This window comes from Hemitrygon akajei, chromosome 5, assembly GCF_048418815.1.
Source record: "Hemitrygon akajei chromosome 5, sHemAka1.3, whole genome shotgun sequence".
NCBI lineage: Eukaryota > Metazoa > Chordata > Chondrichthyes > Myliobatiformes > Dasyatidae > Hemitrygon > Hemitrygon akajei.
Window position 1 is genome coordinate 194,345,013 of NC_133128.1, and position 27,746 is coordinate 194,372,758.

The following is a 27,746-nucleotide window of genomic DNA, read 5'->3' on the forward strand; positions in this document are numbered from 1 at the left end:
GCGATTCTGTGAATGCAGAAAAGAAACTCGGATGGTAGTTTGCCTCCCAGGTGTCAGGATGTTTCGGATCTCGTCCAAGATATCCTGCAGTGGGAGGGAGAACAGCCAGAGGTCGTGGTACGTATTGGTATCAATGAGACAGGTAGGAAAAGGGAAGAGGTCCTGAAAAAAGACTACAGGAAGTTAGGAAGGAAGTTGAGAAGCAGGACCACAAAGATAGCAATCTCAGGATTACTGCCTGTGCCACGTGACAGTGAGTATAGGAATAGAATGAGGTGGAGGATAAATGCATGGCTGAGGGATTGGAGCTGGGGGCAGCGATTCAGATTGCTGGATCATTGGGACCTCTTTTGGGGCAGGTATGACCTGTACAAAAAGGATGGGTTGCACTTGAATCCCAGGGGGACCAATATCCTGGCGGGGAGGTTTGCTAAGGCTACTGGGGAGAGTTTAAACTAGAATTTTTGGGGGGTGGGAGCCAAACTGAAGAGACTAGGGAAGAGGCAGCTGGTTCACAAATAGAGAAAGCTTGTAGACAATGTGAGAGGGAGGATAGGCAGGTGATAGAGAAGGGGCGTGCTCAGACAGACGGTTTGAGATGTGTCTATTTTAACACAAGGAGTGTTGTGAACAAAGCGGATTAGTTTAGAGCATGGATCAGTACTTGGAGATATGATGTGGTGGTCATTACAGAGACTTGGATGGCTCAGGGACAGGAATGGTTACTTCAAGTGCCGGGTTTTAGATGTTTCAGAAAGAACAGGGAGGGAGGCGAAAGAGGTGGAGGCGTGGCACTGTTGATCAGAGATAGTGTCACAGCTGCAGAAAAGGTGGACATCATGGAGGGATTATCTACGGAGTCTCTGTGGGTGGAGCTTAGGAACAGGGAGGGGTCAATAACTTTACTGGGTGTTTTTTATAGGCTGCCCAATAGTAACAGGGATATCGAGGAGCAGATAGGGAAACATATCCTGGAAAGGTGTAATAATAAGAGTTGTCGTGATGGGAGATTTTAATTTCCCAAATATCGATTGGCATCTCCCTAGAATAAGGGGATTAGATGGGGTGGAGTTCGTAAGGTGTGTTCAGGAAGGTTTCTTGACACAATATGTAGATAAGCCTACAAGAGGAGAGGTGGTACTTGATTTGGTGTTGGGAAATGAAGCTGGTCAGGTGTCAGATCTCTCACTGGGAGAGCATTTTGGAGATAGTGATCAGAATTCTATCTCCTTTACAATAGCATTGGAGAGAGAGAGGAACAGACAAGTAAGAAAAGCATTTAATTGGAGTAAGGGGAATTATGAGGCTATCAGGTAGGAAATTGGAAGCTTAAATTGGAAATAGATGTTCTCAGGGAAAAGTACAGAAGAAATGTGGCAGATGTTCATGGGATATTTGTGGAGTTCTGCATAGGTACGTTCCAATGAGACGGGGAAGTTATGGTAGGATACAGGAACCGTGGTGTACTGAGGCTGTAATAAATCTAATCAAGAAGTTTAAGTAAAGTTCAGAGAGCTAGGTAATGTTAGAGATCTAGAAGATTATAAGGCTAACAGGAAGGAGCTTAGGAAGGAAATTAGGAGAGCTAGAAGGGGTATGAGAAGGCCTTGGTGGGCAGGATTAAGGAAAACCCCAAGGCATTTTACAAGTAAGTGAAGAGCAAGAGGATAAGACGTGAAACAATAGGAACTATCAAGTGTGACAGTGGGAAAGTGCATATGAAACCAGAGGAAATAGCAGAGGTACTTAATTAATACTTTACTTCAGTATTCAGTATGGAAAAAGATCTTGGTGAATATACTGATGGCTTGCAGCAGACTGAAAAGCTTGAACATGTAGATATTAAGAAAGGGGATGTGCTGGAGCTTTTGGAAAGCATCAAGTTGGGTAAGACACCGGGACCGGATGAGATGTACCCCAGGCTACTGTGGGAGGGGGAGGAGAAGATTGCTTAGCCTCTGACAATGATCTTTGCTTCATCAATGGGGGTGGGAGAGGTTCTGGAGGATTGGAGTGTTGCGAATGTTATTCCTTTGTTCAAGAAAGGGATTAGAGATAGCCCAGGAAATTATAGACCAGCGAGTCTTGCCTCTGGTTGGTAAGTTGATGGAGAAGATCCTGAGAGGTAGGATTTATAAACATTTGGAGAGGTATAAAATGATTAGGAATAATCAACATGGCTTTGTAAAGGGCAGGTCGTGCCTTACAAGCCTGATTGAATTTTTTGAGGATGTGACTAAACACATTGATGAAGGAAGAGCAGTAGATGTAGTGTATATGGATTTCAGCAAGGCATTTGATAAGGTACCCCCATGCAAGGCTTATTGAGAAAGTAAGGAGACATGGGATCCAAGAGGACATTGCTTTGTAGATCTAGAACTGGCTTGCCCACAGAGGGCAAAGAGTGGTTGTAGACGGGTTATATTCTGCATGGAGGTCGGTCACCAGTGGTGTGCCTCAGGGATCTGTTCTGGACTCTAATCCTCCGGAACACCAGCATTTTGTGTGTCTCGCTTGAATTTCCAGCATCGGCAGAGTTCCTCGTGTTTGTGTTGCTTAATAATGGACGCTGCCTTTTTGAAATACCACTCTTGAAGATGTCCTTGTACTTTGTAGGCTAGTACTCAAGATGGAGCTGACTAAATTTACCGCCCTCTGCAGCTTCTTTCAGTCCTGTGCTGTAGCCCGCACCCCCCTCCCCCCCATACCAGATGGTGATGCAGCCTGTCAGAATGCTTTCCACGGTACATCTGTAGAAGTTTTTGAGTGTAGTTGTTGACATACCAAATCTCTTCAAGCTAAAGGAGTATAGCTGCTAAGTTGGGACCAGGTTAGATCCTCAGAGATCTTGACTCCCAGGAGTTTGAAACTGCTCACTCTCTCCACTTCTGATCCCTCTGTGAGGATTGGTATGTGTTCTTTCATCTTACCCTTCCTGAAGTCCACAATCAGTTCTTTTGTCTTACTGATGTTGAGTGCCAAGTTGTTGCTGTGGCACCATTCCACTAGTTGACATCTCACTCCTGTACGCCCTCTCATCACCACCTGAGATTCCACCAACAATGGTTGTATCTGCAGAAAATTTATAGATGAACTTGAGCTCTGCCTAGCCACAGAGTCATGGGTATTTAGAGAGTAGAGCAGTGGGCTAAGCACACACCTCTGAAGTGCACCAGTGTTGATCACCAGCAAGAAGGCTATGTTATCACCAGTCTGCACAGATTGTGATCTTCAGGTTAGGAAGTCAAGGATCCAATTGCAGAGGGAGGTACAGAGGCCCAGGTTCTGTAACATGTCAATCAGGATTGTGGGAATGATGGTATTAAATGCTGAGCTATAGTCGATGAACAACATCCTGACGTAGGTGTTTGTGTGGTCCAGGTGGTCTAAAGCCATGTGGAGAGCCATGGAGATTGCATCTGCCATTGACCTATTATGACGATAGGCAAATTACAATGGGTCTAGGCCCTTGCTGAGGCAGGAATTCAGTCTAGTTATGACCAATCTCTCAAAGCATATCATCACTGTTGCTGTGAGTGCTACTGGGCAATAGTCATTAAGGCAGCTCACATTATTCTTCTTAGGCACAGGTATAATTGTTGCCTTTTTGAAGCAAGTGGGAATTTCCGTCTGTTACAGTGAGAGGTTGAAAATGATCTTGAATACTCGTCAGTTGGTTGGCACTGGTTTTCAGAGCTTTACCAGGTACTCCATCGGGACTTTCCGCCTTGCGAGGGTTCACTCTCTTTAATATTGGCCTCTGAGACAGAGATCACAGGGTCATCAGGTGCAGCAGGGATCTTCACAGTTTCAGTTATATTCTCCCTTTCAAAGCAGGCATAGAAGTCAGTGTTCATCTGGTATGAAGCATCGCTGCCATTCATGCTGTTGGGTTTCGCTTTGTAGGAAGTAATGTCTTGCAGTCCCTGCCAGAGTTGTCATGAATCCGATGTCGCCTCCAAACTCATTCAAAATTGGCTGCTCCTTAAATTATACCTGGTTTTCTAGTTCAGGCCTGGTTCGCCAGACTTGAATGCCACATATCCAGCCTTCAGCAGTCGACTTACCTCCTGGTTCATCGACGGCTTTTGGTTTGGGAATGTACAGTAAGTCTTTGTAGGCACACACTCCTCCACACAGGTTTTAATGACGTCAGTAACAACTGCAGCATATTCATTCAGGTTCGAAGATAAATCCCTGAATACAGTCCAGTCCACCGATTCAAAACAGTCTCGTAGGTGCTCCTGTGCTTCCCTCGTCCAAACCTTCTTGGTCCTCACTGCTGGTGCTGCAGTCCTCAGTCTCTGCCTATACTCAGGGAGTAAAAGTACAGCCAGGTGATCAGACTTCCCGAAGAGAGGGCGTGGAATAGCACGGTAGGCATTCTTGATGGTGGTGTAACAATGGTCCAGTGTGTTGTTTCCTCCAGTATTGAAAGTGATCTGTTGATGGTAATTGCTTAGTGAGTTTTTTCAGACTGGCCTGGTTAAAATCCCCGAAAATGGTGAAGGCGTTAAGGTGCACTGTTTTGTGCATGTTGATCCCATTATTCATATCATCTAAAGCCTGATTGACATTGGCTTGAGGTGGAATGTATACTGTTATCAAAATGACCCCAGAGAACTCTTGTGGTAGGTAAAAAGGATGGCATTTAACTGCTAGATATTCCAGGTCTGGTGAACAGAATTGGGACAGCACTGATATATTTGTGCACCAAGAAGAGTTGATCATGAGGCATACTCCACCACCTCTGCTTTTGAGAGACTCTATAGATCTATCCTTTCGGTATGGAAGCAGCGATTTATTCATTGAGATCCAGCATGGAATAGCCCCTTCCAGACCTTCAACACTGCCCATCATTCTCCAAATTTAATGCTAACCTAATCGGGGGCATTTTATAATGATCAATTAACCTAACAACCAGTACACCTTTGGCCTGTCAGAGGAAACTGGAACACCTGGAGCAAACCCACGTGTTCACGGTAAGAATGTACAAACTCCTTACAAGCAGCAGCAGTTACTGTAAAGCGTTGCCTAGCCACTATGCTGCCGTGCTACGCTGGGGCTCTTCTATTTCAGAAACAATAAATAGATTCTCCAGCACAATCTCAGCAAGTGTATGCTTAATTCTGCTGAACATGATATAGGTTCCAACAGCAGAGATATCAGCAAGATTGGGTCTTCCACATTTAGACATACACAAGTCTCAATGTTATGGCATTTATATAGCTAATTTTACATATACTAAAATATGTACATGCAGCCGTTTAAAAGAAATCTTTGTGAAAAACAAGTCAACTTAAAACTTAGTTGTATAAATTAAACTTGGATAAAAAATTGCAATCTTTTATTAATTCTAATTTTTATTTTTAATTTCCAGATGGAATTTTCATGGTTATTATTCGCAGGATCCATTCCAGTGTTTCTCTCTTTTTTCATTGCAACACTTTTATGCCATTATAATAACTGGGATCCAGTAATGGTTGGCCTTAGGCGGATATTTGCATTTATATGCAGGAAACATTGGATTCAGAGGTATCGTCTGCTTTGATGATTATGTGTACAGCTGGTACCAATTTAAAATTTGATCTTGCTTCGAGCAATGTTGAGCTAGAAGTGTCAGGTTGTGCAGTTGAAACACCTTTTCTGTTCATACATTTTTTATACCATTAATGATTTAAAAATTGAATAAGCTTTTAGTGAACATGATTAAAGACAAAGCTTTTACAAGAATTTGGGGACACTTAAATAACTTGAAATTTATATTATCCCTAGAGGAGAGCAAGAAGGTTGGAAAGATGTTTTTACTCTTATATCTTTAGAATTTGACGTGCTGTGCTATACAAAATGGTGAGGCTGACTGTGTTACATGTTCAGTAGAGGAAGTTATGATACAATGGAAATGATGGGACGCTGTAATAATTCATAATTGCTTTGACACATAGGAGGGCCAGTGAAATTAACTGCATGGACTTTTTGAAAACTTGTGTGTCAACTCTGATTACTTGCTTTTAAACGCAGTCAAACACGAATCTAGACAATAGTTAACAATCGGTTGCATTTGATTGTGATAACTTGAGCTCATTTTTTTTAGGGCACTTGAAGTAAGTTGGTAAGTAAATTCTGTCAAGTGATGGTATGGTCAAAAGTAGTCCAGGCAGGGAGATGACAACTACATAGGGGGCAGCAGAAGGCTCAGCCACTCTAATACCAGCCCACATTAAATGGAGGCCAACCCACAAAATGCTGGTGGAACACAACAGGCCAGGCAGCATCTATAGGAAGAGAAGTACAGTCGACGTTTCAGGCCGAGATCCTTCGTCAGGACTAACTGAAAGAAAAGATAGTAAGAGATAGGAAAGTGAGAGAGGAGGAGGAAATCTGAAATGATAGGAGAAGACAGGAGGGGGAAGGATAAAGCTAAGAGCTGTAAAGGTGATTGGAAAAAGGGATACAGAGCTGGAGAGAGAGAGGATCATGGGACGGGAGGCCAAGGGAGAAAGGAAGGGGGAGGGGAGCACCAGAGGGAGATGGAGAACAGGCAAGGAGTGATTGTGAGAGGTGCAGAGAGAGAACAAAAAGGAAGAGAGAAATAAGGGGGGGGGTGTGGGGAATAATAAATAAATGCAGGATGGGGTAAGAAGGGGAGGAGGGGCATTAACAGAAGTTAGAGAAATCAATGTTCATGCCATCACGTTGGAGGCTACCCAGACGGAATATCAGGTGTTGTTCCTCCAACCTGAGTGTGGCTTCATCTTGACAGGCGAGGTGGCCATGGATAGACATATCAGAATGGGAATGGGATGTGGAATTAACATGTGGGGCCATTGGGAGATCCTGCTTTCTCTGGCGGACAGAGCGTAGGTGTTCAGTGAAATGGTCTCCCAGTTTGCGTTGGGTCAAACCAATATAGATAGATAGATAGATACTTTATTCATCCCCATGGGGAAATTCAACCTTTTTTTTCCAATGTCCCATACACTTGTTGTAGCAAAAACTAATTACATACAATACTTAACTCAGTAAAATATGATATGCATCTAAATCACTAACTCAAAAAGCATTAATAATAGCTTTAAAAAAAAAGTTCTTAAGTCCTGGCGGTTGAATTGTAAAGCCTAATGGCATTGGGGAGTATTGACCTCTTCATCCTGTCTGAGGAGCATTGCATCGATAGTAACCTGTCGCTGAAACTGCTTCTCTGTCTCTGGATGGTGCTATGTAGAGGATGTTCAGAGTTATCCATAATTGACCGTAGCCTACTCAGCGCCCTTCGCTCAGCTACCGATGTTAAACTCTCCAGTACTTTGCCCACGACAGAGCCCGCCTTCCTTACCAGCTTATTAAGACGTGAGGCGTCCCTCTTCTTAATGCTTCCTCCCCAACACGCCACCACAAAGAAGAGGGCGCTCTCCACAACTGACCTATAGAACATCTTCAGCATCTCACTACAGACATTGAATGACGCCAACCTTCTAAGGAAGTACAGTCGACTCTGTGCCTTCCTGCACAAGGCATCTGTGTTGGCAGTCCAGTCAAGCTTCTAGTCTAACTGTACTCCCAGATACTTGTAGGTCTTAACCTGCTCCACACATTCTCCATTAATGATCACTGGCTCCATATGAGGCCTAGATCTCCTAAAGTCCACCACCATCTCCTTGGTCTTGGTGATATTGAGACGCAGGTAGTTTGAGTTGCACCATATCACAAAGTCCTGTATCAGTTTCCTATACTCCTCCTCCTGTCCATTCCTGACACACCCCACTATGGCCATGTCATCAGCGAACTTCTGCACATGGCAGGACTCCGAGTTATATTGGAAGTCTGATGTGTACAGGGTGAACAGGACCGGAGAGAGTACGGTTCCCTGCGGCGCTCCTGTGCTGCTGACCACCGTGTCAGACCTACAGTCTCCCAACCGCACATATATATAGAAGGCCGTTCCGGGAGCACCAGATGCAGTTTCCGCCAGAGAAAGCAGGATCTCCCAGTGGCCACACATTTTAATTCCACGTCCCATTCTTATTCTGATATGTCTATCCATGGCCTCCTCTTCTGTCAAGATGAATCCACATTCAGGTTGGAGGAACAACACCTTATATACCAGCAGGGTAGCCTCCAACCTGAGGGCATGAACATTGATTTCTCTAACTTCTGTTAATGCCCCTCCTCCCCTTCTTACCCCATCCTGCATTTATTTATTATTCCCCACACCCCCCCCCCCCCTTATTTCTCTCTTCCTTTTTGTTCTCTCTCTGCACCTCTCACAATCACTCCTTGCCTGTTCTCCATCTCCCTCTGGTGCTCCCCTCCCCCTTCCTTTCTCTCTCGGCCTCCTGTCCCATGATCCTCTCTCTCTCCAGCTGTGTATCCCTTTTGCCAATCACCTTTCCAGCTCTTAGCTTTATCCCTCCCCCTTCCATCTTCTTCTATCATTTTGGATTTCCCCCTCTCCCTCCCACTTTTATATCTCTTACTATCTTTTCTTTTAGTTAGTCCTGACAAAGGGTCTGGGCCAGAAACATCGACTACTTCTCCCTGTAGATGCTGCCTGGCTTGCTGCGTTCCACCAGCATTTTGTGTGTGTTGCTTGAATTTCTAGCATCTGCAGACTTCCTCGTATCCACATTAAATGGAGACCTTTTCCTATCACAAAACAGACCACAGTAATTATTTTAAGGTTTGCTGCAGTATTTGTAGGCTGTTTCTTTTGCAGTTTTATGTTCAAAGACCCTTCAGCCCACCAAGTCCAAGCTGACACTCAACAATGTATTTACATTATTCCCATTTTTTGCATCATTACTTTTTTCCCATCCTACATTGTTCCCATTTTTTTATTCTGTCCACCTTATCAATTCCGTCCAGATCCTACAATGTTCCTCCACGCAATCAATAATTCACAATTGTCAATTAATTTACCATCCGAACTTCTTTGGATGTGGGGAGAAACTGGAGCATCCAGAGGGAACTCATTGTCACAGGGAGAACGTGAAACAGCAGATAGTATCCGAGGCTGGGTTTGAACCCAGGTCTCTGACACAGAGGTGCAGCAACTACCCTAGCTGCATCACTTTACCACCTGAGCTAATACATCTGCATGACTTCTAGTATGATTTTGAGCATATTTTAAAACAAAGTCCCTCCTGGAAATGTTAGTTTTTCTTTCAACAATCTCTTGGAAGGAAGACAAAGTGGTTTTTACAATGCAATTATCTTAAAGATTAAAGTATTAAAGAATTAAAACAATATTTTTCCAACTCCTCAACCTATGCTTAAGATCATGGGGTGTAGCACAAATCCACAAAAACCTAAAGCCTCAGATTTCATTCCTTGTTGCCAACCTTCTTAGAATGTCCTGGAGCTATTGAATATCCAACTCTGAACCAATGTTGCAAACATGCCATGCTAACAAAAATGTCTTTCATTTCATTTTGAGCTTATTTATCCATTTATTTCTCATCGATGCAACTGTGTCAGAGTTGATGGAGAAAGACAGATAAATGGATTAAACTCCAGAAATAAATCCAATAAGAGTTGGCAACCCTAGATGATTTATCTGAAGCCACAACTGCAATTGACCTGAAATAGAGAGTGTATTAGTTGGCCACCAATGGCTTTTTATTTTCAGTTGCTGTGCGGTGACAATTAAACAGCATATGCTTGTGTTATGTTGAGTAAATGGGTTTGGCTGTTGCATTCTGTAATCAAATAGTTTATTGACACTCACAAGACTAGGACATAAAAGATGTTACAACACTCGTAGTACATTGGAAGCCTATATGAGCAATTGTTCAGCACTAAACAGAGAGGGAATTGGCAACAATTGTAATCATTAAAAAGTGAAACTGAAAAATGTTGTTGATCTGCCTCAGATCTCTTGATTACAGGCAACATAGTAATGGCATACTGAAGGGGCAGCCACAAAATTTTGGACAATCTTCTTAATGATTATGCCACAAAACAAAGTTTGTTAAAACCAAATAGAGAGATATTATCTCTCAACAAGTCTGTAATGGTTTAATTAGAAGATTCTAATAAATAGCTTGTTTTCCCTTAAGTTATTTAGACATTCTGAGGGTGTTTAATAGAATATATATTCTTATATTATATAACCATATAACAATTACAGCACGGAAAGAGGCCATCTCGGCCCTTCTAGTCTGTGCCGAACGCTTACTCTCACCTAGTCCCACCTACCTGCACTCAGCCCATAACCCTCCATTCCTTTCCTGTCCATATACCTATCCAATTTTGCTTTAAATGACAATACCGAACATGCCTCTACCACTTCTACTGGAAGCTCATTTCACACAGCTACCGCTCTCTGAGTAAAGAAATTCCCCCTCATGTTACCCTTAAACTTTTTCCCCCTAAGTCTCAACTTATGTCCTCTTGTTTGAATCGCCCCTACTCTCAATGGAAAAAGCCTATCCACGTCAACTCGATCTATCCCCCTCATTATTTTAAATACCCCTATCAAGTCCCCCCTCAACCTTCTACCCTCCAAAGAATAAAGACCTAACTTGTTCAACCTTTTCCTGTAACTTAGGTGCTGAAACCCAGGTAACATTCTAGTAAATCTTCTCTGTACTCTCTCTATTTTGTTGACATCTTTCCTATAATTTGGTAACCAGAACTGTACACAATACTCAAAATTGTACAAGGCATTGGTAAGGCTGAATTTGAACATTACATCCCAACTCCTATACTCAATGCTCTGATTTATGAAGGCCAACATACCAAAAGCTTTCTTCACCACCCTATCCACATGAGATTCCACCTTCAGGAAACTATGCACCATTATTCCTAGATCACTCTGTTCTGCTGCATTCTTCAATGTCCTACCATTTACCATGTATGTCCTATTTTGATTAGTCCTACCAAAATGTAGCACCTCACACTTAACAGCATCAAACTCCATCTGCCATCACTCAGCCCACTCTTCTAACTGGCCTAAATCTCTCTGCAAACTTTGAAAACCTACTTCATTATCCACAACGCCACCTACCTTAATATCATCTGCATACTTACTAACCCAATTTACCACCCCATCATCCAGATCATTAGTGTATATGACAAACAACATTGGACCCAGTACAGATCCCTGAGGCACACCACTAGTCACCGGCCTCCAACCTGACAAACAGTTATCCACCACTACTCTCTGACATCTCCCATCCAGCCACTGTTGAATCCATTTTACTACTTCAATATTAATACCTAACGATAAGTCCATATAGACAACATCCACTGCTTTACCCTCGTCAACTTTCCTCATAACCTCTTCAAAAATTCAATAAGATTTGTCAAATATGACCTTCCACGCACAAATCCATGTTGACTGTTCCTAATCAGACCCTGTCTATCCAGATAATTATATATACCATCTCTAAGAATACTTTCCATTAATTTACCCACCACTGATGTCAAACTGATAGGCCTATAATTGCTAGGTTTACTCTTCGAACCCTTTTTAAACAATGGAACCACATGAGCAATACACCAATCCTCCGGCACCATCCCGGTTTCTAATGACATTTGAAATATTTCTGTCAGAGCCCCTGCTATTTCTACACTAACCTCCCTCAAAGTCCTAGGAAATATCCCGTCAGGACCTGGAGATTTATCCACTTTTATATTCCTTAAAAGCACCAGTATTTCCTCCTCTTTAATCATCATAGTTTCCATAACTTCCCTACTTGTTTCCCTTACCTTACACAATTCAATATCCTTCTCCTCAGTGAATACCGAAGAAAAGAAATTGTTCAAAATCTCCCCCATCTCTTTCGGCTCCACACATAGCTGTCCACTCTGATTCTCTTAAGGACTAATTTTATCCCTCACTATCCTTTTGTTATTAATATAATTGTAGAAACCCTTTGGATTTATTTTCACCTTACTTGCCAAAGCAACCTCATTTCTACTTTTAGCTTTTCTAATTTCTTTCTTAAGATTCTTCTTACATTCTTTATATTCCTTGAGCACCTCATTTACTCCATGCTGCCTATATTTATTGTAGATATCTCTCTTTTTCCTAACCAAGTTTACAATATCCCTTGAAAACCATGCCTCTCTTAAACTTTTAACCTTTCCTTTCGACCTAACAGGAACATAAACATTCTGTACCCTCAAAATTTCACATTTAAATGACCACCATTTCTCTATTACATCCTTCCCATAATACAAATTCTCCCAATCCACTCCTTCTAAATCCTTTTGCATCGCCTCAAGGTTAGCCTTTCTCCAATCAAAAATCTCAATCCTGGGTACAGACCTATCCTTCTCCATAATTATATTGAAACTAATGGCATTGTGATCACTGGACCCGAAGTGCTCCCCAACACATACCTCCGTCACCTGACCTATTTCATTCCCTTACAGAAGATCCAACACTGCCCCTTCTCTAGTTGGTTCCTCTATGTATTGCTGCAAAAAACTATCCTGCGCACATTTTACAAACTCCAAACCATCCATCCCTTTTACAGTATGGGCTTCCCAGTCTATGTGTGGAAAATTAAAATTTCCCACAATCACAACCCTGTGCTTACTACAAATATCTGCTATCTCCTTGCAAATTTGCTCCTCCAATTCTCACTCCCCATTAGGTGGTCTATAATACACCCCTAAAAGTGTTACTACACCTTTCCCATTCCTCAAATAGCCTCCCTAGACAAGCCCTCTAATCTATCCTGACAGAGCACCGCTGTAATATTTTTTCTGACAAGCAACGCAACACCTCCCCCTCTTGTCCCTCCGATTCTATCACACCTGAAGCAACGAAATCCAGGAATATTTAGTTGCCAATCACACCCCTCCTGCAACCATGTTTCTCTAATAGCTACAACATCATATTTCCAAGTATCAATCCATGCTCTAAGTTAATCCACCTTTTTTACAATGCTCCTAGCATTAAAATAAATGCATTTAAGAAATTCTCCACCTCTTCCTCTCTGTTTATCTCTAACAGTACAAACAAATTTACTGTCTTTTTCTTCCTTCTCCCATACATCTGTTCCTACACTCTGGTTCCCCTCCCCCCTCATATCTAGTTTAAATCCACTGGAGCCTCTCTAGCAAACCTACCTGCAAGAATATTTGTCCCCCTCCAGTTCAGATGTAAATCGTCCTGTCGGAACAGGTCCCACCTTCCCTGGAAAACTGCCCAATTATCTATAAATCTGAAGCCCTCCCTCCTGCACCATGACTTCAGCCACGTGTTGATCTGCACTATCTTACTATTTCTAAACCCACCTGCACGTGGCACTGGTAGCAATCCTGAGATTGCTATCCTGGAGGTCCTGTCTTTTAACTTGGCACCTAGCTCCCTAAACTCACCTTTCAGGACCTCCTCACTCTTCCTACCCACGTCATTGGTCCCTACATGAACCACAACATCTGGCTGCTCACCCTCCCTCTTGAGAATACTGAGAACTCAATCCAAGATATCGCAGACCCTGGCACCAGGGAGGCAACAGAGCATCCGGGATTCTCGATCTCTTCCACAGAACCTCCTATCTGCCCCTCTAACTATCGAATCCCCTATCACTACTGCTCTCCTCTTTTCCCTCCTTCCCTTCTGAGCTGAGGGTCCATTCTCGGTGCCAGAGATGCAACCACTGCAACATGTCCCTGGTAGGTCGTTCCCACCAACGGTATCCAAAAATGGTATACTTATTATTGATGGGAACGGCCACAGGGGTGCTCTGCTTTTCCTGTCTAATCCCCTTCCCTCTCCTTACAGTCACCCAACTACCTGTCTCCTGACTCCTAGGGGTGACTATTTCCCTGAAACTCCTGTCTATTTCTGCCTCTGCCTCCCGAATGATCCGAAGTTCATCCAGCTCCAGCTCCAGTTCCCTAACACGGTTTGTCAGGAGCTGCAGCTGGATGCACCTTTTGCAGGTGTAGTCATCAGGGACAGCTGTGCTCGCCTTCACTTCCCACATACTGCAAACGGAGCACTCAACTGCCCTAACTGCTGCCTCCATTACCTACTCCTAAGCTTATTAGATTAATTAAAGAAGCTTACTTGGCCTTACCTCACCTGGAGTGAAGCTCGTACTCAGCCTCTGCTATTATTCAGCTGCTATTATTTCATTTAATAATATTTCATATTATTAAATGAAATAATTAAATTTCTTGAATCATCTTCACTAATGAATATTCATCATTAACCTTAACACCAGGCAGGGAAAGCTGCATTTTGCAGATGCTGGGGACATTCAGCAGGCCAGACAGCAACTGTGAAAAGAGACACGAGAATTAATTCATGTATTAGACCAGGGATTACCTGCCGGACCTGCTGTTTCCAGAATTCATTTTAATTAAAACCATACAAATATTTACAATGGTATTTAATACTTGATATGTCATTGAAGTTAAAGCTTGAGTTTATTTTCTCTGTGTATAACTGAACCAAACATTTGCATCTCAACACTTTTTTGTTGTAATGTACAAGGAAATTTTTTCAGTAATATTTTTAACAAACATGATTGAATCATTTCTCAGGCTTTGTCACAGGAGATAAGTAATAATTGTGATTTCTTTTCAGAACTCCAGAAGATAATGAACAGTGTGAGAGTTTGATTCCTATGCATGGTGTTTCTCAAGAGGAAGGAACTAATTGTTGTTCCTGAGGTATAGCTATAAAATTTACTGTCTGAACTTACTATTTGTAAGATTTGTAATTAGATCAATTTATTAGAATCAAAAACCAGTATTGTATAACCATGAAGGATGTGTAGGGTAGATTAGTCTCATCCACCTTTGACTTGGAAATCACAGAGTTTAAAAAATCTTAATAGAGCGATGGAACAAAACAGCATAGAAACAGGCCATTGGCCCAGTGGGTCCATGGTAATCACAGCACCCTCCTAGCTAATCAGATTCGGCCCATAACTCGAAGCCCTTCCTCTCCATGTACCTACCCAAATGCCTCATAAATGCTTGAATTATCCTCGCATCAACCACTTCTTCAGGCAGCTCATTCCAGGTCCTCGCTACCCTCTCTGTAAAGAGGTTACCTCTCAGGTGCCTTTCAAATCTCTCCTCTCTTTATTATCAGTTGCTGCATGTGTAGGGCGTTATGGAATTGTTGTCCGCTGTCCACTCCTCAAACTGACCCAGGACCATTCTTTCACCTTGCTCTAGGTTTTGCTGAAGAGTACCTCGCCATTTGTTGTGGTCATCTGCTGTATCCTCCCAGCACTCTGTGTTGATTTTTAAGGCCCCCATGTTGCGCTTGCAGAGGTCCCTGAAGCGCAGCCGGGGTCCACCAATGATCCTCTTGCCTGTTGCTCGGCTCTCTCGCGGGTCTGGGAGAACCCGAAACTCGCTACAAAGACCTAGACTACCATGTACAATGCATGTGTTATCTACACCCTCCTGTATTGTAGTGAGACTTGGACCATCTACTCCAAAAATTCTCTATCACCTGAAGAGACAAAGTCCCAAACTCTGAGGTCCTCGCCCACGCTGGACTTCCCACAATGTCCACGCTTTTAAGACAGTGTATGCTGCGCTGGCTGGGCCATGTCCGTCATGTGAGGGATGGTGGAATGCGGGGGGCGTCCTCTGCAGAAATACTCTAAGTACAGCCTCACCAATGATGTATAATGGCAGCAAAATGAGTCTTCTTCTAAACATGATGCCTTAACAATGAAGGTCAGCATGCTAAGTGCCTTCTTCACCACCCTGTCTAGTGTGTGGCCACTTTCAGTGAACTGTGCACTTGTAATCCTGGTCCCTCTGTTACACCCAGTGCTCTGCCATTCACTGTTTATGTCCTGCCCTGGGTTGACGATCCAGAATGTGTGTCCTTACACTTACCCACTGTAAGTTGAAATCCATTTGCCATTCCTCAACCTTTCTCCCTAACTGGCCAAGAATTGACCTTTATCCAACATCCTATGCTTCCAATCATTGAGCCAATTCTGAATTCACCCTACTAGCTGTCCCTGGATCCCATGAGAGGTAATCTTCCAAATTAGCCTGCCCTGTTGGACTTTGTCAAAAGCATTACTAAAATCTATATAGACAATATCCACTGCTTGATTTTCATCTATCCTCTTCATTACCTCTTCAAGTAACTCCAAAAGATTGGGCTCCTACACACAAACCGTGCTGACTATTCCCGTCAAGGAACTGGTATCATGTCCATACTTATCAAAAGCACCCCCTTCCCTCTTGTCTGTTCCTTGCCACACCTAAGTATTAAGCAGCCAGTCCTGCCTTTCTCCAAGCCATGTTTCTGTTATGGCCACAATATTCCAGTCCCTAGAGGCAACCCACACCATCAGTTCATGCACCCTACCTATTAAGTTACATACTTTGAAATAGATGCAATTTGAAGCTGTGTTTCTTTCTGCCCTTATGCTATAAACATGGCTCTTCTGATTGCCTTGCTCATACACTGCTTTCTGCCAGTCTTTTCACTGACTTCGCTCTCGATATTGGTCTCCCCCGGTTTAATTGTGACCCTTCCCTCTTGTACAGGTCACCTCTACCCAGAAGAAATCATAATGATCCAAACACCTGAATCCCTGCCGCCTGCACCAGCTCTTCAGCCACACATTCACCTAGCCCTGGGGTTCCCAACCTTTTTTTGCCATGGACCCTTACCGTTAACCGTGAATTCCCTTATCTTTCTAACCATGGAATCAGTCAGTGGCTCATCTCCTGATATTCCCAAAACCATGTCAGGAATGTAATGGAATACTTCTTAACAGCAATTAAGCTAAAAACCATCCAGGGCAAAGCAACCCCATCTATCTCCCTAAACATTGAATCCTAACTAACATGAACTTAAAAGTTAAAAGTAAATTTATTATCAAAGAAAATACATGTCATCATGTACAACCTTGAGATTCATTTTCTTGCAGGCATACTCAATCAATTCATAATAAAATGATAACCATAACAGAATCAGTGAAAGACTGCACCAAATTGGGCATTCAACCAAAGTATGAAAGACAACAAATTGTGTAAATAGAAAAAGAGTAATAATAAATATGGAATATTGAGAATATGAGATGAAGAGTCCTTGAAAGTGAGTTCACAGGTTGTGGGAATCTTTTAATAAGTGAAGTTGAGTGAAGAACTGTTCCTGAACCTGCTGGTTTGGGTCCTGAGGCTCCTGATGGACAGTGAAATGGGTGATGGAAGTGCCTGATGATGGATGCTGTTTTCCTGCAACAATACTTTGTGTAAATGTTCTCAGTAGCAAGGAGAGCTTTACCTGTGATCAACTGGGCTATATTCACTATTTTTGTAGGATTTTCCATTCAAGAGTATTGGAATTTAATTAGATCCCAAAATTTAAATTGAATCCCAAACTAAATGACTGAATAGGACCTTGCAGGTTACAACCACTGCACCTAATCTATCCTTTCAATTAATTGAATTTGATTTATCCTTTTGCTGATATATACTGGAAATAAATCTTAAAAGTTTTGGTTTCCGTTTTTAATTGTATTTGTCTTTCCCATAACTGTTATTACAATGTAGCATTAAATTGAATGACAGTCAATTAAATATTTGACAAATAAACAGCAAAGGAAAAGGGAGAAGTTAGGCTAATAGTGATGTAAAGCACAACACAGAATACAATAAGGTATAGAAGCAAAATTAGACCATTCAGCCCATCTTGTCTGCTCCACCATTTCATCATGGCTGATCCAATTTCCTTCTCAATCCCATTCTCCAGCCTTCTCATAACCTTCCACGCCATGACTAATCAAGAACCTGTCAACCTTGGACTTGGTGGCACAGCAGCGTGGTGGTTAGCATGCACGCTTCACAGTACAGGTGATCTGGGTTCAATTCCCATCACTGCCTTCAGGAGTTTGTACATTATCCCATTGTCCCATTGCCCATGTGGTTTTCCTCCGGATGATCCAGTTTCCTCCTACTGTCCAAAGACATACCGGTTGCCCCCCACACACAGTTATGTTAAACTCTCTTTGAAGCCCTTTAACTTCTGTATCAAGAGAGGGTTTTAAGACCATAAGTCATTGGAGCAGAAATAGGCCATTTGGCCCATCAGGTCTGCTCTGCCATTCAATCAAGGCTGATTGTTTTCTACCCTCCTCAGCCCCATTCCCCAGCCTTCCCCCTGTGACCTTTGATGCCATGTCCAATCAAGAACCTATCAAGCTCTGCCTGAAATACACCCAACAGCCAGGCCTTCACAGGTGCATGTGATAACAAATTCCAAACATTCACCACCCTCTGGCTAAATAAATTTCTCGGCATCTCTGTTTTAAATGGACACCCTTCATCATGAGCCCTCTTGTCCTAGACTACCCCACCATGGGAAATATCCTTTCCACTTCTACTCTGTCTAGGCCTTTCAACATTTGAAAGGTTTCAAAGAGAGCCTCCCTTATCCTTCTGAATTCCAGCAAGTACAAATCCAGAACTATCGAACGTTCCTCATATGATAACCCTTTCATTCCTAGAATCATCTTTGTGAATGCCCTCTGAACCCTCTCCAATGCCATCACATCTCTAGTTAGAGGAGTAGACCAAAACTGTACACAATACTCAAGGTGAGGCCTTATCAAGCCCTTATAAAGCCTCACTATCACTTCCCTGCTCTTGTATTCTGGACCTCTTAAAATGAATGCTAACATTGCATTTACCTTCCTCATCAGCGACTCTACCTGCAAGTTAACCTTTAGGGTGTTCTGCACAAGGACTCCCAAGTCCCTTTGCATCTCAGATTTTTGGATTTTCTCATTTAGAAAAATTTACTGTGCATTTCTGTAATACCATGGGCTCTTAACTTGGTAAGCAGCCTCATGTGTGGCACTTCATCAAAGGCCTTCTGAAAATCTAAATATACAACATCCACTGCATCCCCTTTATCTATTCTATTTGTAATCTCCATCAAAGAATTCCAGCAGGTTCATCAGGCAAGATTTTCCATTAAGCGGATGAGCTTGGAGTATACGTCAGTACTTGGAGCTATGGGACTTGGATGGCTAAGGGGCAGGGATGGTTGCTCAGAGTGCCAGGCTAAGATGTTTCAGAAAGGACAGGGAGGTAGGCAAAAGAGGTAGGGGCGTGCTAATTTTTGTTTTGTTGTATGCCCTCTCTTTTGCTCTTACATTAGCTTTGACTTCCCCTCAGCCACAGTTGTACTATTTTGCCATTTGAGTATTTCTTTGTTTTTGGAATACATCGATCCTGCACCTTCCTGAATTTTCCCAGAAACTCACACCATTGCTGCTCTGCTGACATCCCTGCCAGCAGCTCCTTCTAATTTACTTTGGCCAGCTCCTCTCTCATACCACTGTAATTTCCTTTACTCCACTGAAATATTGCTACATCAGACTTTACTTTCTCCCTATTAAATTTCAAGTTGAACTCAATCATATTGTGATCACTATCTCCTAAGGGTTCTTTTGCCATGAGTTCCTCAATTACCTCCAGTTCATAACATAACACCCAATCCAATATAGCTGATCCCCTTGTAGGCTTAACAACAAACTGCTCTAAAAAGCCATCTCATGAACATTCAACAAACTCACCCTCTTGAGATCCATTACCAACAAGATTTCCCCAGTCGACCTGCGTGTTGAAATTTCCCATGACTATCAAACATTGCATTTTTGACAAACCTTTTCTGTTTCCCGTTGTAATCTGTAGTCCACATCCCAGCTACTGTTGGGAGGCCTGTATATAACTGCCATCAGGGTCCTTTTACCCGTGCAGTTTCCTAACTCATCCCACAAGGATTCAAGATCTTTTGATCCTGTGTCACATCTTTCTACTGATTTGAAGCCATTCTTTACCAGCAGATCCATGCCACCCCCTCTGCCTACTTTCCTATCCCTCTGATACAATGTGTAACCTTGGATAGTCAGCTCCCAACTACAACCATCCTTCAGCCATGATTCAGCAATGGTCGCAACATTATACCTGACAATCTGTAAAAGTGCAACAAGATCATCCACCTTATTTCTTATACTCCACGCATTGAGATATAACACTTTGAGTACTGTATTTGCTACCCTTTTTGATTCTGCATCCCTAATACACTAGTACTCAACCTGCTGCCTGCAGTTTTGTCCTATTATCTGCCTGTTCTTCCTGACAATCTGGCTGCTTGCTATCTTTGCCTATTTACCATCCATCCTATCTTGATTCCCTTCACTCCTGTTCCCACCTCTCTGCCAAATTAGTTTAAACCCTCCCCAACAGCTCTAACAAACCTGCCCACGAGAATATTGGTCCCCCTTGGGTTCAGGTGCAACCCGTCACTTTTGAACGGGTTATATCTCCCCAGAAGAGATCCCAATGATCCAAGAACCTGAAGCCCTGCCTCCTTCACCAGCTTCTCAGCCACACATTAATCTGCCAAATCATCCTGTTCCTCCCCTCACTGGTGCCTGGCACAGGCAGCAATCCAGGAATTACTATCTGAGAGGTCCTGCTTCTCAGCTTTCTGCCTGGCTCTCTAAATTCTCTTTCCAGGACCTCTTTGCTTTTCCTTCCTATGTCATTGGTACCAATATGTACCAAGACATCTGGCTGCTCTCCCTCCCGCTCCAAAATACTGTGGACGCGATCAACATCACAGACCTAAGCAACCTGACATGAAAGGGTAGCAGTCTTTGTAGAGGATGCCTTTCACTTACTCTTGGCTTTCTCCACATAAATCAAATTTCAAAGTAGATGTATTATTAAAGTACATGCTGTATATGAAACTATATACAACCCTGAGATTTGTTTTCTTGTGTGCATACTCAATTAATCCAAGAACCGTAATAGATACAGTGAGATACTGCACCCAACAAGACAGATAAATAACGAATCAAAACAATCCAAACTGACATTGTACACTTACCCTGCCCACAGTAACTCTCCAGTATTTTCACTGTCAGAATCAAATTTCCAGTTTAATCTCCTTGAGGATACCAGAATTGGAATCATTCTTGCTTTTATTTACTATATTACCAGCTGAGCTTCACATACCTTATTTATTTGTTGACTTTCCCTGTTGTCCCTTCTATTCTTTTGACCTTCTAACACTCAACACTGTGGTCCTTGGACTTGGGTCTGCACCTTGGTTTATTGGAAACATTTTTAAGGTTATCGTTTGTCCTGTATTGATGGCACATTCATTTTGACATTGTTGCAATCTGTGGGATTGAGATACTCAAATTGATCACAAAAGCAGCAAAAAAGAACTTGTCAGATTTTAAGACTAGTTGTATTTCATTTAACTTAACCTTTGCTCCTACAGCTGTGTGTTTCAAAAATAACTGTGATAGTGGTTCCAAGGTGTGTGATAAAGAGACATTTATAAACCATTAAATGAATTAAAATATATATACAAATGTTTAAAGAATAAGAGCATTAATAATGAAAAAGTACTGTTAAAAGGATAAATAGAGAGACTGAAAACAATATAATCAAAGTGCTTATCTTTTAAAGTGGGGTCACTGATCCCATTGAAGTGAATGGGAGTCGCTATTAAGTTGAAGCTCCATCTTCAATAAATTGACAATAGGATTGTTATCGTCACATGCACCAAAATACCAAGATTCAGTGGAAAAACTTTTGTTCATGTAGCATCTAAATAGATCATTCAAAGTAAATTTATTATCAATGTTCAGATATGTCACCCTATACAACCCACAGATTTGTTTTTATGTGGGCATAATATGTCAGGGGGATGGGAACCAGGATGATAGAGCTGAGGATGAGCCAGCAGGTTTACAAGTAGGTGATGAGTGTAATATGAATGTAAGGAAGGACAAGCTAATGATTCTGTACAAATGCAGACAGAGGAAAGAGCAAAATTCAAAAGGACAAAGAGTGCAGGACTGAAGGTGTGTATTTAAATGTGCGTAGCATTCGGAATAAGGTGGGCAAACTTGTGGTGCAATTAGTGATTGGTTGGTATGACATTGTGGGCATCACTGAGTCGTGGCTGATAGAGGGCCATAATTGGCAGCTTAAAGTCAAAGGATATATTTTGCAGAAACATAGAAATAGAAAACCTACAGCACAATACAGGCCCTTCGGCCTGCAATGCTGTGCTCAACATGTACTTACTTTAGAAATTACCTAGGGTTACTCATAGCCCTGTATTTTTCGAAGCTCCATGTTCCTATCCAGGAATCCTTAAATGACCCTATCGTATCCGTCTGCACCACCGTCATCGGCAAACCATTCCACGCACTCACCACTCTGCATAAAAAAACTTAACCCTGACATCCCCTCTGTACCTGCAGTGTGCCAGAGGTCTGTGAGTGCCATTGCTATTCCAAATGAAAAAGTGCTAGGCAAACTCAAAGGTCTTAAGGTGGATAAGTCTCCTGGACCAGATGGACTACATCTCAGAGTACTGAAAGAAGATGCTGAAGAGATAACAGATGCATTGGTCATGATCTTTCAAGAATCACTTAATACTGGCATGGTCCCGAAGAACTGGAAGATTTCCAATGTCACTACTCTCTTGAAGGGAGGAATGAAGTAGTAAAAAATGTATTGGCCAGTATGCCTAACCTCAGTAGTTGTGAATGTGTTGGAGTCTGTTATTAAGGATGAAGTTTTGAGGTACTTGGAGACTAATGATAAAGTCAGTCAAATTCAGCATGGTTTCTGCAAAGGGAAATCTTGCCTGACAAATCTGTTGGAGTACTTCGAGGAAGTAACAAGCAGGGTGAGGCAGTGGATTTCATTTACTTGGATTTTCTGAAGGCATTTGATAAGATGCCATACATGAGGCTGCTTAACAAGATAAAATCTTGTGACATTACCGGAGAGATACTGGCATGAGTAGAGGAATGGCTGACAGGAGGCAGCAAGTGGCCTTTTCTGGTTGTCTGCCAGTGACTAGTGGTGTTCGTCAGGGGTCAGTATTAGGACCGCTACTTTTCACATTGTTTGTCAATGATTTGAATAATGGAATTGATGGCTTTGTGGCAAAGTTTGTGGTTGATATGAAGATAAGTGGAGGGATAGTTAGTGCTGAGGTAGCAATACGATTGCAGCAGGACTTAGACAAATTGGAAGAAAGGGCAGTTGGAATATAGTGTTGGGAAATGTATGTTAATACCTTTTGTTAAAAGTAACAATAGTGCAGATTATTATCTAAATGGGGAAAGGTCCAAACATCAGACTTGGGCATCCTTGTGAAAGATTCCAAGAAGGTTGAATCTGTGGTAAAGAAAGCAAATGCAATGTTGGCATTTATTTCAAGGGGAATAAAACATAAAAGCAAAGAGATAATGAGAGGCTTTATAAGATACTAGTCAGGCTGCACTTGGAGTATTGTTAACAGTTCTGGGCCGCATATCTCAGAAGGGATGCGTTGTTACTGGAGAGAGTCCAGAGGAGGTTCTTGAGGATGATTCTGGGAATGAAAGGGTTAAAATATGAAGAGCATTTGGCAACTTTGGGACTCACTGGAATTTAGAACAATGTGGGGGGATCTCATTGAAACCTATCGAATTTTGAAAGGGCTGGATGTGGATGTGGAGAGGATGTTTCCTATGGTGGAAGTATCCAGAACTAGAGGGCATAGCTTCAGAATTGAGGGGTGACCCTTTAGAACAGAGGTAGGAGGTACTTTTTTTAGCAGCAGATTGGTGAATCTGTGGAATACGCTGCAATGGACTGCGGTGGAGGCCAAGTCCATGAGAATATTTAAGGTGGAAATTGATCGTTTCCTGATCAATTGGGGCATCAGTGGATATGGCAAGAAGGCAGATGTATGAGGTTGAGTGGAATCCAGGATCAGCCTTGATGGAATGGCAGGGCAGACTCAATGAGCTGGATGGCCTAATTCTGCTCCTATGTCTTATGCTCAAGTAAATCCATAATAGGATAATAACCATAATAAAATCAATGAACAACCACACCAAGTTGCAAAAGACAACAAACTACGCAAATATAAAAAGAAAAAAATTTTTTATGAACAAATAAGCTATAAATATCAAAAACATGAGATGTGGAGTCTTTGAAAGTGAATCCATTGGTTGTGGGAATGCTTCAATGATGGGGCAAGGGAAGTTGAGTGAAATCATTCCCATTGGTTCAGGAGCCTGATTTTTGAGGGTAGTAACTGTTCCTGAACCGTGTGGTGTGTGTCCTGAGGCTCCTGTACCTTTCTTACTAATGCCAACAGCGAGAAGTGAGCATGTCCTGGGTGGTGGGATCTCTGATGATTGATGCTGTTTTTCTGCAGAAGATAATATTCCAGTTACAGAGAGTGTGATGTAGGGAGACATGAAGTGTATGAGCCATGAATTGTGAGATTAAACATTCACCTTTGTTGGACATAGTGAGATTCCAGATGTTTTTGGTCCCTTACGCAGTAGGTTCGAGAGCTCAGTGAGGAGTCCAGGCTCGCAAATCTCTCACATGCTGCTGCACACACAGTGGCAAACCATCGTCTTTACGAAATGGCCCTACCATCAATACAAAACAGCCCATTATTTCTAAACAGTTCTTATTTGTAATTTATACTGTTCTAATTAATACTTACACAGCTGACTATGCTGATTATTTTGTCCAAGGATCATTTGAAAGGGTTTTGTTGCTTATGATTGACTATGAGCTGAAAATGCACATGTTTGAGCTGATGATTGAACATCTTTAATTGTAAAATATTTGGTTCTTGAAAGTGGCATGAAATTTATTGATACAATAGGAGATTGGATGAGAAATTGGAAGGAACATTTGTATTTATTCCAATTAAAGAAAATAAATTCACCTGATGAGAATTTCTTTTTTATTTCTTCCCCAGCTGAAGATAAATTGACAGAGTGCTTTTGTGCTCAATCTTCTGAAGTTCTGATGAATCTGATTTCTGTTGGTGCCTGCTCAAATGTCTCAGCCACAAAGTTTCAAATCATTGAAGGCTCTACATTCATTTAAATGCATCATATGTTGGAAACATATGAATTTTTTAAAATGCAGAATTGGTTTCTTATCACTAAAGAATATTGTGGGGAAACTCACCTATCAATACAATCTGTCTGCCTTACTGAATGTATCAAGTCTTCAGACGCAACTTGACAATTGAACTCAATTTTGTGAATCCAAGGATAAACTTGTTTCTGAACAATAACTCTGTTTCTTGCTTCTTTGGACATTTTTCTATGTCAGGACTTCAGAACTGTCACTAAAGTAGAGCATATTCAATATGTGACGCTGACACTAGAAGCAAAGGGAAAATCATTTTGAAAGGTATTCAGACCCATTTTGGTATTGTATATGCATTTAACCTAAAAAGGAATAAAATCGATGAGTATTCAAAGAAAATTCAACAAAAAAAGACATCAAATGCAGTTCAAAGAACAGTATTGCTGAGATAGTTTAAAGTATCTGATTAAACAGTGGATACACTACATAGGCTGTTGCCTTTTAAAGACTGGTTCAGCTTTCTGTACTTCTAGTACTCTGAAGTTTCAAAGTAAATATATCTCTGATCACTGTTAAAAGTATCTGTTAAGTTGACTTGGAATAAATAAGACATTTTCCATGGTGTTTAATTCCAGAACCAGCATTTTGTTTCATAAAGATTGCAGCTGCACCCTCCTTGAATTAGTCATTGACATTTCCATATATTTTTATCATGGTGCTTCAATGCTTACCTACACCTGTATTCTGTGATTCTCAGGAAATTATTGCAGACAATTCTGCAGTTCCATTTCTCTACCAAAATCAAGGACATTTATTGATGTACAGGGTGGCTGTTTTAAAAGAATTATCTGCAGTCCTGTTATTTCTGGTTGAAGTGTTGTACTTAAATGCTAGAAAGTCTATTTTGCAGGTTTATAAAACCTGCACTAATAAAGCAATCAGTTAAATGTGCATAATTTTAATAATTTTGTGTAGAAAATTGTAGAAATATTGTTTTACTTGATTAAATACTACTTTGCAAATTCAAGTTTCAATATTATGACTTCACCAACAAATCAGAATTAAAGTACAAATTGAAATGATTCCTGGTTGTCATCCAGCACAAAATATCATGTATAATTCTGAATGTGAAATGTTTTCAATTTGTGAGCATGTTATTTATTGTATAGATTTTCTTAGTAAAGAGATAGATATAAATCTTATTTCTTTGAAGAGAAATGAAGCTATAGTAATCTCTTTTGAATAACAGCCCTTCAGTAAAAATATTAATGCTTTTGAAAGGGTGCATGGAAGATTTAACAAGGGATTTGAAAATTTCGGACACTTTCCATGGAGAAGAATAAGACTGAGAAAGTTAAGAGTGAGGTCTGTGGAGAAGTTGCATCAATAGCTTAAAAGTCCATTGACAGAAGACTTGAAAGAAAGAAGATTTGTTAACATCTGGAAGACTTCCTGGAAATCCATAAATAAAGTGTTGCACAGCTACTTAAGAATGGAAAAACTTGAGGATTAGGGATCAAAATCAAGAATCAATGACTGAGAACATTTTTCAAATGGTCAGAGCAGGAATGCCGAGTTAACTGGTCTATATAACCATATAACAATTACAGCATGGAAACAGGCCATCTCGGCCCTTCTAGTCCGTGCTGACGCTAGATTTTTTTTTTATTTTTCAGATCACAATTATTTGGATATTGATGACCTTTATTGATGATATGATTGATGGTTAATGGGAGATGATTTGACCCAGTCTTGGAATTGGTTGAAATTGAGACTTAAATGCACATTCATATCATGCAAGTCCCAAACCTAAATGTTGCCATGGTCACATTGAATGCTGCATCATTATCAGAGAAGTTGCTCTAAGAGTTCTCCAGTTTCTCATCATTTAGATACCTACTTTTTTTTCCTGTCATAATGGTCTAGTTCATTTTTTTTTCTACATGCATAATGTTCCATTTGTAAGTGCCTTCATCAATCTATGTTTTTTATTGCAACCCACACAACATGCTGGAGGAACTCAGTGAGTAAACATTTGGACATTTTGAGCTGAGACTCTTCAAGATTGAGAAGAAGCCTGAATAAGAAGGTGGAGGAAGGAAAAAGAGACTAACTAGAAGGTGATAGGTGAAGCCAGGAGGGTGGGAAAGGTCAAAGACTGAAGAAGAAAGAATCTGATAGGAGATTAGAGTGGGACTCATGGGGAAGCAATAGGCAGGTCAGGCATCTTCCCCCTTCCTTTTCAGTCCTGGAGAAGGGTCTCAGCCCAAAACATCAACCATTTACTCTTTCCCTTTTCAAATATTTTTATTATTATTATTCAAAAATACACAAGTATATCGAAGTAACAACACTTACAATGTCTCAAAAAAAATTTTAAATTATCTTAAAGACTGAAAATTTTTGTGAATATAAAAAAACCCCTACTAAGCAAGAAAAGTGAGAAAAAAAAGAGAACCCATTGAGGGCACAACGCCGGAGCCATGCATCATATAGAAAGCTTCTAAAAATAAACATCAAACTGCCAACAAGAAAAAATATCAAAACAAAATTTACACTTAGATCGTGGAGGAAATCACTCAGTTAACTGAAATGATAGTAACGAGCAAATGAGCCCCATCTCTTCTCAAAATCAAATAAAGGTTCAAAGGTTCGACTTTTAATTTTCTCCAAACTGAGACACATCACTTGAGAGAACCATTGTGACAAAGTAGGAGCAGATATATCCTTCCATTTCAACAAAATGGCCCTCCTAGCTATCAATGTAACAAACACAACAACATGTTGGACAGACAGAGAAATACCATGGATATTTTGAGGAATTATTCCAAAAAGCACAGTCAATTAGGTCAATTAATTATTAT

General features: G+C 41.3%; 1 protein-coding gene across 4 annotated transcripts in view; it reads left to right on the plus strand.

Annotated features, from left to right (window-relative positions):
• The window catches only part of LOC140728603 (solute carrier family 35 member F5-like), a 177,998-nt gene extending 152,089 nt beyond the window's left edge, over positions 1–25,909 (plus strand). For all 4 annotated transcript variants that reach the window (XM_073047585.1, XM_073047586.1, XM_073047587.1 and 1 more), the window contains 3 exons: positions 5,381–5,535; positions 14,552–14,637; positions 24,764–25,909. In XM_073047585.1, coding sequence (XP_072903686.1) covers positions 5,381–5,535; positions 14,552–14,636 — 240 coding nt within the window. In that variant the 3' untranslated portion in view covers position 14,637; positions 24,764–25,909. The remainder of the gene's footprint in view (positions 1–5,380; positions 5,536–14,551; positions 14,638–24,763) is intronic.
• The last annotated feature ends 1,837 nt before the right edge of the window (positions 25,910–27,746 follow it).